Source organism: Leopardus geoffroyi, chromosome E1 (assembly GCF_018350155.1).
Source record: "Leopardus geoffroyi isolate Oge1 chromosome E1, O.geoffroyi_Oge1_pat1.0, whole genome shotgun sequence".
In the NCBI taxonomy this organism is placed as follows: domain Eukaryota; kingdom Metazoa; phylum Chordata; class Mammalia; order Carnivora; family Felidae; genus Leopardus; species Leopardus geoffroyi.
In genome coordinates this window covers 29,926,717-29,941,621 of record NC_059330.1, presented here as the reverse complement: position 1 = coordinate 29,941,621, position 14,905 = coordinate 29,926,717, and the positions used below count along the sequence as shown (strand labels likewise).

At 53.5% G+C, this 14,905-nt stretch overlaps 1 protein-coding gene across 1 annotated transcript; it reads left to right on the top strand.

The window, feature by feature from the left end:
* Positions 1-276: 276 nt before the first annotated feature.
* Positions 277-3,167, top strand: NOG (noggin). Its single transcript, XM_045488307.1, has one exon. It carries the CDS (start codon positions 1,773-1,775, stop codon positions 2,469-2,471), a length of 699 nt encoding a protein of 232 aa, XP_045344263.1. The 5' UTR covers positions 277-1,772; the 3' UTR covers positions 2,472-3,167.
* The last annotated feature ends 11,738 nt before the right edge of the window (positions 3,168-14,905 follow it).

Below are 14,905 nucleotides of genomic sequence, written 5' to 3'. Positions count from 1 at the left end.
CCCGAGATCTTGGAGGGAACAGACGCAACCAGAACAGACCCGGCAGCGCGCGCGCGCACGCAAACCCACACGCACGCACAATAACAGGGTCACAGAAAGCAGAAGCTGAGCTTGGCCAGAGTGGACCGCAGACGAACCCACCTCTCAGGGCCGCCCCCCCCCCCGCACCCCCCCCCTCCCCCCCGGCCAGCGCCAGGTGCAGGACTTATCGGGCGCCAGCAGAGGGCGCGCCGCCCCCAGGGAGCCGAGCGGCAGCCGCGCGGAACCCGGCAGGCTAGGGGAGCCGCAGGCGAGCCGGACGCGCCCCTGCAGCTCGGCCACTCAGGGTGCAGGACCCGGCCAAGGAGGAGGAGGGTGAAGAGCGGACCCCCCTCGTGGGCCCGAGTAACAGACGGGCCGGAGTGCTTCCTAGGAATTACATCACGCTGCGCAACGCTGCGCCTCCCGAACTCCTCCTGCTCAAAGTGTGTGTGTGTGTGTGTGTGTGTGTGTGTGTGTGTGTGTGTGTACACGCGCTGGGGGGAGGGGGAGGGGACTTAGACCAAGCTTGGGAGAGAGGAAGGAGAGACGCGCCCGGGGAAAAAGCTCCATGCACATGGAGAAATTCCTTGCGCCGGACTGCACGGAGAAACGAGCCCCCAGCACCTCCCGGCTGTTCCCCTCCCAGTGCAAAGCACCCAGCTAGTGAGAACCCTCACGGCCCCACCTCGAGCACCCCCCAGAACCGGCCCTGCACCCTCCAGCCCGGCTCCAGCGCCGCCGCGAGCTTTCCCCAGGACTGGCCCTGGCGGGGCGCCTAGAGCCCCAGTTGCATTGCTCCGGGAGAAAGGAGGGGGGCGGTGCATTTTGCAGGAGGAGGAGAAGGGGGGTGGGTGGTGGGGGAGAGAGAAAATTGCGCGGAGACCTGCCAAGCGCCACCGCCGCCGCCACCGCCGCTGCCGCCGCCGCCGCCGCCGCCGCCGCCGCCTGTGAGCTCCGGCGGGCAGCCGGACTGTCGGCTTCCCGGGGCATCTGGGTCCGGCGGGGCACAGCCCTGGGCGCTGCCGAAGCCGCCGCCGCGGCGAGTGCAGGCGGCTTCCCCCGGAGCCTGTGCCGCTCCAGCTCCTCGGGGGTGGAGAAGTGGGGGGTGGGGTTGTTGTTTGGGGGAAAGAAGGGGGAGGGGGCAACGCCGAGAGAGTCAGTGGTTTCCATGGTGATGGAGCTGAAAGTGCAGGAAATTTAAAGGCTTGGACGCTGCGAGACAGACAAACCGGTGCCAACGTGCGCGGACGCCGCCGCCGCCGCCGCCGCTGGAGTCCGCCGGGCAGAGCCGGCCGCGGAGCCCCGAGCAGGCGGAGGGAAGTGCCCCTAGGACCCGCTGGGCCAGCGGCGCTGCACAGAGCGGCAGGACGACGAGCAGAGAGAGGAGGAGGAGGGGAGAGCGGCTCGTCCACGCGCCCTGCGCCGCCGCCGGCCCGGGAAGGCAGCGAGGAGCCGGCGCCCCCCGCGCCCGCCGTCGCCCTGGAGTAATTTCGGATGCCCCGCCGCGGCCGCCTGCCCGCATAGACCCGGGAGAGGAGTTGCGGCCAACTTGTGTGCCTTCTTTCCGCCCCGGTGGGAGCCGGCGCTGCGCGAAGGGCTCTCCCGGCGACTCATGCTGCCGGCCCTGCGCCTGCCCAGCCTCGGGTGAGCCGCCTCCGGAGAGACGGGGGAGCGCGGCGGCGCCGCGGGCTCGGCGTGCTCTCCTCCGGGGACGCGGGACGAAGCAGCAGCCCCGGGCGCGCGCCGGAGGCATGGAGCGCTGCCCCAGCCTGGGGGTCACCCTCTACGCCCTGGTGGTGGTCCTGGGGCTGCGGGCGGCACCGGCCGGCGGCCAGCACTATCTCCACATCCGCCCGGCTCCCAGCGACAACCTGCCCCTGGTGGACCTCATCGAACACCCGGACCCTATCTTTGACCCCAAAGAGAAGGATCTGAACGAGACGCTGTTGCGCTCGCTGCTCGGGGGCCACTACGACCCGGGCTTCATGGCCACCTCGCCCCCCGAGGACCGGCCCGGCGGGGGCGGGGGGGCGGCCGGGGGCGCCGAGGACCTGGCCGAGCTGGACCAGCTGCTGCGGCAGCGGCCGTCGGGGGCCATGCCGAGCGAGATCAAAGGGCTGGAGTTCTCCGAGGGCTTGGCCCCGGGCAAGAAGCAGCGCCTGAGCAAGAAGCTGCGGAGGAAGTTACAGATGTGGCTGTGGTCGCAGACCTTCTGCCCGGTGTTGTACGCGTGGAACGACCTGGGCAGCCGCTTTTGGCCGCGCTACGTGAAGGTGGGCAGCTGCTTCAGTAAGCGCTCGTGCTCCGTGCCCGAGGGCATGGTGTGCAAGCCGTCCAAGTCCGTGCACCTCACGGTGCTGCGGTGGCGCTGTCAGCGGCGCGGGGGCCAGCGCTGCGGCTGGATTCCCATCCAGTACCCCATCATTTCCGAGTGCAAGTGCTCGTGTTAGGACTCGGGGTCCCCTTCCCGCACCCGGACAACTGATGAAACCCCACCGACGCCCTCCCCCCCGCCCCCCGCACCGTCTCCAACCAGTCCACCACCCTCTCGAGAGGGGATTCAATGAACTTTTTTTTTTTTTTTTTTTTTTTTTTCTGGCTACAGAGACCTAGCTTTCTGGTTCATGTAATGCACTGTTTAACTGTGTAGGAATGTATATGTGTGTGTATATACGGTCCCAGTTTTAATTTACTTATTAAAAGGTCAGTATTATACGTTAAAAGTTACCGGCTTCTACTGTATTTTTAAAAAAAATAAGCAAAAGGAAAAAAAAGAACAGAGAAAAGAGAGACTTATTCTGGTTGTTGCTAATAATGTTAACCTGCTATTTATATTCCAGTGCCCTTCGCATGGCGAAGCAGGGGGGAAAAGTTATTTTTTCTTAAAGTACAAAGAGAGGGGAGAACTTTTGTAGAAGGACTTTTAAAAAGCTATTTTCCATTCTTCGGAAAGTGTTTTGGTTTTCCTTGGACCTCGAAGAAGCTATAGAGTTCAATGTTATTTTACAGTTATTGTAAATATAGAGAACAAATGGAATGACTAATCATTGTAAATTAAGAGTATCTGCTATTTATTCTTTATAATATCCCGTGTAGTAAATGACAAAGAAGTGCAGAGCAGGATTAAAGAAAACCACTAAAACCGACTGCGCTCGACACTGCGATTCTCTGTGTTGGTGATTGATGGGGGGGTGTGGGGGCTGGAGGGGGGCGGGTAGGGGTGCCGCTGTGCTTACTATGCCTGTTGGGAGAAGGGGCTCATCCCCTCTTCTGCTGTGATGGAGATGACCGCTCAGTTTTTCATGGGAGGGGGGGGAGGGTTATTCTCAAACCCCTCACTTGAGCATCACGTGGCCTCTGCCCCGTCTCCCAGCTTTTTCTCCCTATGTCACCAAAGCTCGGGCCCGTCCTGACCTCGACACCCAGCCGGCCCCCTGGAGCTGACCCCAGGCTGGGCCGAGGGGCGGGGGGTGGGGGGGGGAGGATGGGCGGCCGCTTTGTCCTGCCTGACAGGCCCTTCACAATGGGGACACGTGTCTTTCACACCTACCCTGGGGGCGGAGTGCCGCTGAAACTTGACCCCCGAGGAATGGGGGGGTGGTGGTGGGAGAGATCAGAGCGCGCCCACCCAGATCCCGCCACCCCTCCCGCCTCGCACCGCCGCCCCCCCCCCCACATCAATAACCAGTCCGTGTTAACCCTTTGCACGCCCGGAAGCTACGGTGATGTAAGCTGAGGCGACCCGGTCCTTTGGAATCAACACTCGGGCGCCGGGATCTTGCAGATCCGAGCCCCCAAAACCCCAGGGCCCCGGCCGGAATTGCTGGGGATAGCTGGGAGATTTGACACTCGCCTTCCTCCTCCCCCAGGACCTAGGGAGGACTCTGAGAGTCAGGATTTCGGAGGGGTCTGCATTTGGGTGAAAAAACGCCACCACTGGGATCTGCAGTTGGAATGGGGTGCGCCCCCCGCTCTGGACACTTCGTCTGCTTGGGGGTGGGGAGGGAGGAGCAATCAGAATCGGGATCTCTGAACTTTTGGGTTAGAGAGGGGCAGAAGACGTGTTACCCTTAAAGGAACGTGCAAAATAGCACCCTCACCCCACCCCTTAAAAAGCCAACTTCTTGGGGCTGGCGCTCGACTCGCGTGCGTCCCTCCGCCTCAGTCCGCGGTGGCGCCCATCCGCGCAGCTCCACGTGGGCCGGCTTCCTGACACTGCTCAGCGCTCCCTTTATTTATCTTGGACTCCAAAGTCGCTCTCCTTTGCTCCCTCCCCACCCCCCCCCCTGCCACCTCCCCGCGCCTCCTTCCCGGCGTCCCTCCCCGCCCCCCCCCCGCCCCATCCCCACCCCGGGGCCGGAGTCCCGGCGAATCTATGCTAATTATTTCAAACCTGCGCCGGGTCCCCAGCGCAGTCTCAATGCCCCCGGCCCCGCCCGCCCTGTCCCTCCAGCCGGGCGCTTTCTTCCCTCCCGACGCAGCCTCGGTGGCTCCGCATTTCAATAGCCTGGCCCGGGAGCCGGAGCCCCCTCCCCGGCGCTGCCTCCGTCAGCCGTGGGACAGACGTTAGGGTATTCATTAACTGAGAGCCGAGGAATAACGGCATTATTCCCCCCAGAGAGGGCACCCTGCCCCCGCGACTATCTGAGGCTTCATTGTAAAAGGATTAAAAGTTAAAGACCTCCATCTTATGATTCTTTCATTTAATCTTCCTGGCGCCTGGGAGACATGCTCGATGGATGATGGCTTTTAAAATATTCCTAATGTCGGCTACCTTAAGACTCCAAGCCCGGCAAACAAACGTAATTTATTTCCAGAAGAAAGGGGATATTGAGATGTTTAAGTTTATGAACCGCCGTCCTCATGTATATTTGTTAAGTTCTGACAAATACCCAAATAACGTTAAAATCAGCCATTCATCACTTATGAATTTATGCAAAACTTTCTGTGCCCCGGGCCAATATTTTTTTAGACAGAGTTTCACTCGCGAGGGGCGGAGGTGGTGGGGAGGGGGAAGAGGAGGGGGCTTACGGGGCGGTGGGGGGGGGGCAGAGCCGAAAGCAAGAATTTTCATGCCTGGTAAACACGCGAATTATGCGAAGAGAGTTATTCCCAGCTGGGCGGGCAGCCAAAACTCGGAGAGCGCGCCGAGGCCAGCGCCCCCACCCCCACGTTGGCAATGTCATTGGATTACAATGCGAGGTCTTCCCCTCCGCGACGCCCCCTCCTCCCTCCGCCCGCCCGCCCGCGCCCCTCCTCCCCACCCCTGCCCACTTGGAAAACCCGCTCGCAGCCGGCGAGCTTCTCGGCTTTCAGAGCCGGAGTCGGTGTGAGCTAGGAGGACCCGGGCTGCTGCAGACGTGACGGGCAGTAGACAGACCACCGCGCACACAGACCAAAGGGCAGGCCCCAAGCCGCTCCGGACGCGGAGAAGAGGACCCAGCAGGATCCAGGCAGTCCCAGAAGAGAAGGAAGGAGGTGCTGGCCCCTGGAACATTGTGACTAATGCACAGCCGGTTACGTCTCCATTATTATTAATGTTGATAATACTAATAATAGCAGCAACGCGGAAAGGAGTAGAGAGCTCTGGGCAGAGAGGCAAGAAAACTGTCCTCTGCGGTCACCTAGTGTCTATCTCCTGTAAGGAGGAAAATTGATCTTGGTGTCTTCCGTGGCTTTGACAGCCTGTGCTTACAAATTCATGCAGCTGCTGGGGGGGGGGGGGGGAGGGAACCATGCCTCCCCAGGATGGAGAATTAGAACTATTATAGATACAGACACATCCACTTTCTCGACATCCTGGAAGAGAAGGGCAAGGTTACCACCACTCCAGCCCTCCCGCCAGGATCGCAGGAAATCAATCATCAACCCTCTATTTTCAACTCTTTCCTTTATTCCTTCCTTCCGCCCTCCCAACACTCCCCACACTTCATGCACATGTATACTGAAAGCCAAATGACCACGGAAAGTCAGCACCCTCAGGGGAGGGCCCTCTGGCCCCCAGAGTCTGGGAACTGGATCTGGTTCCCTGTTGAGATGGAGAAGGCCAGGGGTCCATTATCAGTCTTGCTTCTGAGACCCCTGGGAAAGGGGGTTGAAGTTTCGTGGCAGCTGCAGCAGGAAGCCGGCTGTGTATTACAAGCTCTTAGCTGTGCTGGATGGGGACAGCAGGGGGAGGGCCCAGCCCGTATTGGTATTTTGAAGGGGTGATTCATCCTTTTCCTTTAATGCTCTTGGAATGTCAGCACTGGAGGGGAGCTTAGATTCCAGTACCCACCGCTCAGTTCACAGATGAGAAGACTGAGGCCCCAGCAGAGCCAGGCCGATCACACAGATTAATATAGTTGGGGCTGGCCAGGCGGTCTCCATTGTGCCTTTTCACTCTGCTCTTGTTCTGTGTTCCTTTCAAAATTCTTTTAATTGTTTTAAAATGTATATATTTGTGACGCGGGAGAGTTCTTTCCAACATTGACACGATAACACTTGAGCTTCCAGAAGATGATCGACTGTTCTGCTGTGTCTACTCAGCGAACAATTATTAACGGTCTGTGATGAGCCAAGCGCGAGAGCTGGGCCTATACACACATTCTCATGAGGTCTCTAGTTTCTAAATAAGGAGACTGAGCTCAGAGAGTTTATGCATCTCGCCCAAAGCCACACAGTACGTGGCACAATTATGATCCAAAATCTGAGCTGACCCCAAAGCCTCTGCTTCTTCTAAATACCCTTCCTCCCTTCAAGCGCTTGGGAGACACAAGGTGCCAGATTATGTGCTGGCAAGTCCCATCTCAGGCTCTGTAGGGATTCATGCCTGGTAGGCCGCACAACACGTTTGTATGCCTCCTTATGTGCTCACCCTCCACACGCGTGCGCACACACATACACACATACACACACACGAGGAGGAGGAGGTGAGAAATAAAGAGCAGGGTCAATGAAGGAAAAGAATTAGGAAAACATCAAACAAAGTAGAGATGGAAAGAGGAGGGCTCACTGCTGGCCTGGGCAGCCAGAGAAGGCACCTGACTAAAGTCTCAAAGGACAAGTTAAATGTCAACATCCTGAGGTGGGAATGTGGGCAGAAAGGACATCCGGATGGAGAAAGCAGTAGAGATAAGTAAAGACAAGATGTTGGAAAAGTATCTGTTTGGGAAGATCTGAAAAGCAGGCTGACGCCAAATTATGAAGGAGCGTAAATACCAACTGAGGGCACTAAACATTCTTTTTCGGGCTATAGGGAGCCATTGAGAGCTCTTGAATAGGGCAGCGACACCATTAGAGCACTACTGCCAATGAATTCTTCGTTCATTCAACTGTTTTTGATCACTGGTCTGCTTATCTCTTGGTTCATGACAAGCTACATTAAAACTAATAATCTTAGAACAACAATTTTATTTGGCTCATGATTCTGTGTGTCAGGAATTTGGAGAGGGCTCAGCTGGGCAGTTCATCATCTCTGATACTTGCGGTGTCAGCCGAGCGCTAGAAATCCACTTCTCAAATGCCTCCTAGCCATTACGGGAGTTCAGCCGACCTGTTGACTAGAGCCCCCTCAAGTGGCTACTCCATGTGGCTTGGGTTTTCTCAAAGCCCGATGGCTTCAGAATAGTGGGGCTCCCTACATGGTAGCTCATGGTAGCTCTGAGAGAAAAAGTACTCCAAGAGAACTGGATGGAAGCTGCCAGGCTTCTCAAGACATTGTCTCAGAAATCATGCAACACTGTTTCCACCACAGTCTGTTGGCTACCAAGTCTCTGCCAGGAGCCCAGATCGAAGAGAAAGGGAAGTAGACCTCTCAATGGGATCAAGCAGCAAGGACTCAGGGGCCACCTTTAATCTCCCACAAGCTACGTTCTGTACTGTCTGCTCAGGACACAAAAGTGGGGAGGGAGAGTCATCTCCCATTCAAGTCTGGTGCCGGTGTTTAGGACGGGTTAGAAATGGGATAGTGGCTGCTGGAAGGCTGGTTAAGGAGGACCTTGCTGTGAACCAGAGACAATCATTAAGTGTGGATACCTGAGGAGTGTCAGTGCCAATGAACACAAAAAGCATTTGCCGAAAGACCGGAGAGGACTTGGTGACTGATTGGATGTGGGGGCTGGCGGACGGGTCGAAGGCCCCCTTATGTTTCAGGCCTGTGGATGCTCAGATGAAAGAGCTTCTTCCTTTGCCGCCACCCTCAGACAGGTACAGAGAGGTTCCAGGCTCATCCAGAAGAGGGAGGAATGTGAGGAGCCTGGGGAAGAGTTCAGTTCCTGAGTTGAATGAATGAATCCATGGGTGGATGGGTGGAGGGTAGGGAGACAGCCAAAGAGGGAGGGCTCTCTGAGGTTAGGGAACAGTAAGATTCTCCCCAGCAGACCAGAAGGGTCTTGGGGAACTTGCATTTGGAGATGCTATGAAGAAAGGCATGCAGGGAAACCCAAGAGAGACCAAGGGGCGGAGGAAGGCACGAGCAGGCCTTGAGTGATACCACCAGCCCGGTGCTTCATGTTCATCATCTCATTTCACTCTCCCTGTGAAACGAGCGTCACGGCCATTCCACAGGCCAAGAGAATGAGGCTCAGAGAAGCTGAGTGCCTCGCCCAGGGACACCCTCTGGAAAAGGGAAGCATTTGGATTCAAACACAGGCCCGTGTGATTTCAAAGTGGCATCAGCTCTGCTCCGTAAAGGCTTCCTCTATCTGGAGTGAAGCACTCCCTTCTCTGTGCCCCTCTGTCACACTGAGACCTAAGCATCGGACTTTCTCCAAGCAGGGGACTCTTGACCTACCCTGCTTAGCAGAGGAGCGTCAAGGTTGGCTCTGCAGCATGTACGTCAAATGTGTTTGCGTGTGTTCTTTCTGGGAAGAGTGTGTTGTTCTCATCAGATTCTAAGGTCTGAAACACAAAGGTTAACCTCTGTCGTAGGCTGTGAGAATTTTGAAGTGACAGAATTTTTTAATTGTAACTCTTTTTTAAAAAAAAGTCTCCACAGCATACAGCACAATGCTTGCCATGATACGTGTGTTCAGTAAATACTAGGTAAAAGGAAGTGAACGGGGTTCAGGGTCCACAGGGAACTGCTGCAGGTTCTTAAAGAGGGGATGAGGTGGGACGCTTGCTCGGGATTCGGGTGTGTAAAAAAAAAAGATTAGAAAGGTAAGACAGCAGGCTGGAGGGCCAGAGAGGGTGAAGGGAGAGAAAAGGACCAAACTGAGAGGCATATTAAAGGAAAACAGGGGAACCTGGGTGGCTCAGTCAGTTAAGCGTCCGACTTGGGCTCAGGTCACGATCTCATGGCTTGTGGGTTCGAACCCCGCGTCAGGCTCTGTGCTGACAGCTCAGAGCCTGGAGCCTGCTTCCGATTCTGTGTCTCCCTCTCTCTCTCTCTCTCTGTCCCTCCCTGACTTAAACTTGCTTTCTCTCACTCTCTCTCTCTCAAAAATAAATAAACATTAAAAAATTTTAAAGGAAAACAGAAGTTAGATCCAGGCTGCGTTTTTATGTAAGGCACTAGCGTGTGGAGCAGGAAAGCAGCAGTGTTCTTTAAATGGAACAGGCCTCCTTTGTTTTGCCACAGTCCTTACCTCTCCTTATTGCCTGCTTCACTCATTCTACCACCCACCAGAACCGCTGTAACATTTACAGTTGGGAGCCCCGGATTAGATGTGAGAAGGGGACTGAAAGTAAAAAGCAAAGTGTGATTCTTTGCAATAAGAAAGGAAGTCCCAAAGGAAACCATCCACGGCTTTTGGGAAGAGGACCCAGATTTTGCAGGAAAGGTGATAGAATGACAACATTTAAAAACAGATGGCCGTAAAGTTCTTCATTCCTTCATTTGACTGCAGCAACTAAGGCTCATCAAAGCCAACCGACTTGTCTCCGTGCTGGTTACTTTGGAACAGAACCGCCATCAAAAACAGCATTTCCAGATTTCTATTCAACCACCCTTTTACAGTTGTTGTAAGTATAAGCAGTGTTAGGATTTTAAAAGCACTTTCGTGCACGTAATTTTTCACGCAATGAGATACGAAGACTCCCAAGGGCAGGAAATAGGTCAGTCTTACGTTCCCAGAAACTCACCCAGTGCCTGAGCCATAGCAGCCCTGAACAAATATTGACTGGAGCGATACATGTACACAGGCTTGTCTTACAGGTAGGAAAACTGGAGCTCACAGAAATCGAAGCGAAGATGGACACTCACGGAGCTCATTCCAGATGGCGGAGGCAGGGGTGGCTGGTGCTATTTCTCTATGGTCAGGGTTGAGCTCAGGAGCCAACCGCACATCGGCAGGCTGCTCAGTGAGTGTGTCCAGTAAGAACAAGGAAGTCAGTGCTGGCCTGCACCTGCCAAGAGAAAAGGGCCCGCAGTCACTGGTTTTGGCAGCCTCCTCCCAGCCCCAGTTGCAAAGGGCTCCTGACTGGCGTCTAATTTATGCAATTAAGGGGACCAAGTTAGTCCAGAGAGGGAAATCGCTCTTCCCCATTTTACAGATGTGGAAATTGTGAAAACAGGAAGCCTAAGTGACTCGCCCAAGATCGCACGGCTAGTTGGTGGGAGAGCCAAGATTCAAACAGCACTAGCTCTCTGCCGGGCTGTCGGGAGAAGCAGAGAGGTTTCGTGCTCCCGGAGTTCATAATCCCAACCAGTCTCCCTGATTCCATGCTCGCCCCAGCTCCAATCCATTCTCCACGCTGCAGCCCAAGTGACCTTAAGACACACATGTGGTCTTGTCACTCCCCTGCATAAAACTTCTCAATGGCTTCCCATGGCTCTGAGGATAAAGGCCAGAACCCTTACCAGACTGAGGCCCCTCTGCGCCTGCCTCGGAGTTCAAGCCACAGAGTCTAGCTCAGGTTCTCTCATGCACCAAGCTCCCCCTCCCCACCCCCTGCTCTAGGGCCTTTGCACATGCTGTCCTGCAGGCTGGGATGCCTCTTCTGCAACCAGCACACCCAGGCTTCAGATCTCATTCGTAGGGAGAGCAGGAAGTCCCTTCTGGTCCATGCTCTCCGGCTCTCGGGACTTTTTCTTCAGAGGCTGTATCAGTTTGCAATTGGTATTTATAATCCTCAGATATTTGTGTCCTCTTTCTCTTCCACTGGACTGTCACCTCCCTCCATTTTGCTCACCAAGGTATCCCTGGGCAGAGGTGCAGGTCAGGACACATAAAGACACCCCCATATAAAAAAGACTGGATGACCGACACACTGAAGAAATAGCAATTGATCATATTCCCAGTATAAGCCAGGTTCTATCTGGGGCTCTGAGGATGTTGAAATAGAGAGTCCAGCTCTTGTTAAATAGTGATCCAGGGAAACTTTGAGAATGTCCCTGAAGGTGGATACAGAGCCAGGGCTATTCACATGACCCTGCAGTGACTCTATCATTCTGGGGAGTAGAGTGACTCCCAGTTTACTGACTCCAGAAGGTCCCTGTCTGCTGGAGTAGGCAGGGAGAGGTGGCTGAGTTGCAGATAAATTCTTTTAGCAAATCAAGGAATCTCCCAGTAAAAGGGAACCTACCACCTAGACAAACGTTCCCATCAGAGGCTAGATAGCTTTGAGTAATTCCATAGAGAAAATTCTAAAAGGACGCTCCAGGGGTGGGTAGAAGATCCACCTTTCTCCACATCTGAAATCCTTAAAAATGGGAGAGATTACCTTATCTGCTGAACCGTTAAAACTCCATCTTTCCTGCCCAGGGAATAATAAAATTAAACAATGACTAACTCATGCCTTAATGCTTTACGGTTTAAAAACCACTTTCACATTCATTATCTCTCTCAAACCCACGCAAGAGCTCAGAGCCAGAGTTTTGATTATCATTGTAAAGATAAGGAAACTGAGGCTTGAAGAATAGCTTGCCCTGGAGGCAAAAGCCTTTCTACTGGTCAAAGAAGGTGATATTTAGGGGTGGCAGGTGGGGGTGGGGAATAGCTACCTTGGACCAGAGTGAGTCTGAACCCTGGTTACATGGCTGTTAGCTGTGGCATCCCCGAGATTGAGTTTCCACACACTTAAAATGGATATAATGGTATCTACCTTACCAGCCTGTTGGGATGTTCCAATGTGTTCCTGGTGGGAACACATTGGTTTAGCTCCTGGTGGGGTGTAGGAGTCCAGCCTACCATGGTTTCTTTCCCTCTTCCCAATTCCGAGGCCTGTGCTGTACCCCTGCAGTCAGGATGAAAGTCGGATGTCCTATTACCCAATGGCAGACCAGCTACTTACTCAGGTCCTCATCCATGCACAATCTACGGCAGGGGGAAAGAATCCAATGGATTCTTCTTTTTCTCCACCCTTGAAACAGCTTTGTATTTCATTCCAGTTGACATCTGGGTTTTGCTGTCATTGTTGTTTAAGTTATAGGCCAAAGAATGGACGAAAGTGGGAAAACCAATGACCAAAGGCAAAGCTGAGAGGGAAAAAAGAAAAAGTTAAATCAGGATGGAAGGAATTGGGGAAGCCAGGGAGTTTGTTTTACATCAACAGAGGCAGGAATCCATCCCAGGTACATTAGCTCTAATTTGTTCTAATTCCAGAAATTCCTCAATCCTAGTTATTGGCACTCAATCAGGAATCACCTAGAGGTGACTATCTCCCAGAAACAGTCTTCACTGGTGTCTTTCTCACCTCACTTCAGGGGCAGAGACCTATGAGAGAGACGAGCGCACTCAGGTAGGGCCAAGGCTTCCAAGTCAATGGGCAACATCAGCAACAAGAGCTTTAAAAGGCATCCACCACCGGGCAATGAAGAGCTTTAAAAGGCATCATGACCACCACCATGGAACATGGAAAACATTCCATGGCCCAGAGAGGGTGAATGACCCAGTCAGTGTCAAATCTCAGGTTAATGATAAAGACTAGTGGAGAAATTCTGATGGGAGTATGGGGCAGCTGGTAACTAAACCCGTGGGACACAAGTGCCTGCCACCCCCGAGGTTGGACAACTTCCCCCAAATGCCACATTCCAAAGCAGGTTTCCCAAGAGCCCAGGCCTCCTCTGCTGTCTTCCTTCTTCCCACACTGTGGCCTCAGACCCCTGGGATTCCTGGAGGACATGCCCTGTGTGATTCCTCTGTCTGGCTGGATGTTTAGAGATTGATGCTCCCCAGGGTTCTGGTCAGCTTGCCTCCTCTCCGTCTGTGTCCTCTGCCTGAGGGGATACTCAGGGATTCTCACTGTGGGATGTATTACACCTGTATGGCCAGCACCCAGATCTTTGTCTTGGGCCAGATGTCTTCCCTACTTCCTACACACTTCTGGTGTCTCCCCTTCGCTGTAGAACCATGGTTAACTTCCTTAGCATGGCGCCCAAGGTTCTTTACAATCTATGACCCCAACTTGCCTTCCACTGTAATTTGCCACCATTTTCGGCTCCACCCGCCTTCCCCCACCAACCAGCCACACAACTTACTCATGGCTAAACATACCTAAACCTGCTGGGCCTTTTGCTTACACCATTTGCTCTACCTGAAATGTCCCCTGCCCCACACTTACCCCATCACCCCAAAACAGGATTCCACCTAGGGAAGGCCTACTCATACTTCAGGGCACCGCTCACATGGTACTTCCTTGGCCAGGGTAGAACTGATCAAGCTGTACTTTGTCCTCCCACGGTGCTGATGATTAATAATAATAACCAATAGGGGCGCCTGGGTGGCGCAGTCGGTTAAGCGTCCGACTTCAGCCAGGTCACGATCTCGCGGTCCGTGGGTTCGAGCCCCGCGTCGGGCTCTGGGCTGATGGCTCAGAGCCTGGAGCCTGTTTCCGATTCTGTGTCTCCCTCTCTCTGCCCCTCCCCCGTTCATGCTCTGTCTCTCTCTGTCCCAAAAATAAATAAACGTTGAAAAAAAAAATTAAAAAAAAAAAATAATAATAACCAATAATAGATGCTAACTTTCCATATGTGACAGGTACTGTCCTGGGTCCTTTATGTGCATTGTATCATGTAAACTCCAACTTAATCTTATGTGATATTACGATGACGACGACAATGACTACATAATAGGTTCAGAAAGATTTGCTGAATTACCCAAAGACTCTTAGTGGCAAAGCAAGGACTCAGAACCAGGATTCAAACCCCAAAACCCAGGTGCTTTCCAACTTGCACACTGCCTAAGTGCCACAGTCTCAGCACTTATAACACTGCACTCATTAGTATGGACCCATATCTGGCTACCTCTGGATTTCAAAGTCCTTTGAGGGAAGTTACTGTATTTGATTCTAATTTCCAACCATATTATCCAAAATAGTGCCTTATGCATGGTAAGCATTTCATAAATGTGTGGTAATTAAGTGACTGAGTGACTGGATATGACAAGGGGTTCTGTTGCTTTCCTTTTAAGTCAAATCCAAACAGAACTTTTTGGTTTGTTTAGCGAATGTTGGTTAATTCCAACTTCAACTTATATACATCTTTTGAAGGCAGAGGTAATGTGGGGTTGTTAAAAGTGTAGACTTTGAAGTTGAATCTAGGCTCTTTGCTCTACCCCATCCCAGCTATGTGACTGATAATATTAATGCCTGTGTAAGCTCTCAAAACTTGAGCAAACACAAGTCACCGTCATTAATAATATGTACTTCTCCACAGAGCACTCAGGCTGTCCCCACCCAGAGGAAGAGGAAGAACAGAGAAAGATAGTCCCAAAGATCATGGGAGTCTCGTAGGAAAGCCCTGTGAACAGCCGGCCAGGATCGTCTTCTGTGGATACTCCTGTCTTGTGAGGAACTGATTTGATGAAGGCTGGGACAGTGAAGACTTGTGGCCTGTTTAAACCAGAAGAAACGGGGGATAAAATCACAGAAGACCAGTACGGAAGGGACATCAGAGCACCATGACTGGCATTTATTCCAGCTCTCTCACATTAGAGGCGGGGATACAAAAGCCCAGAGGGGT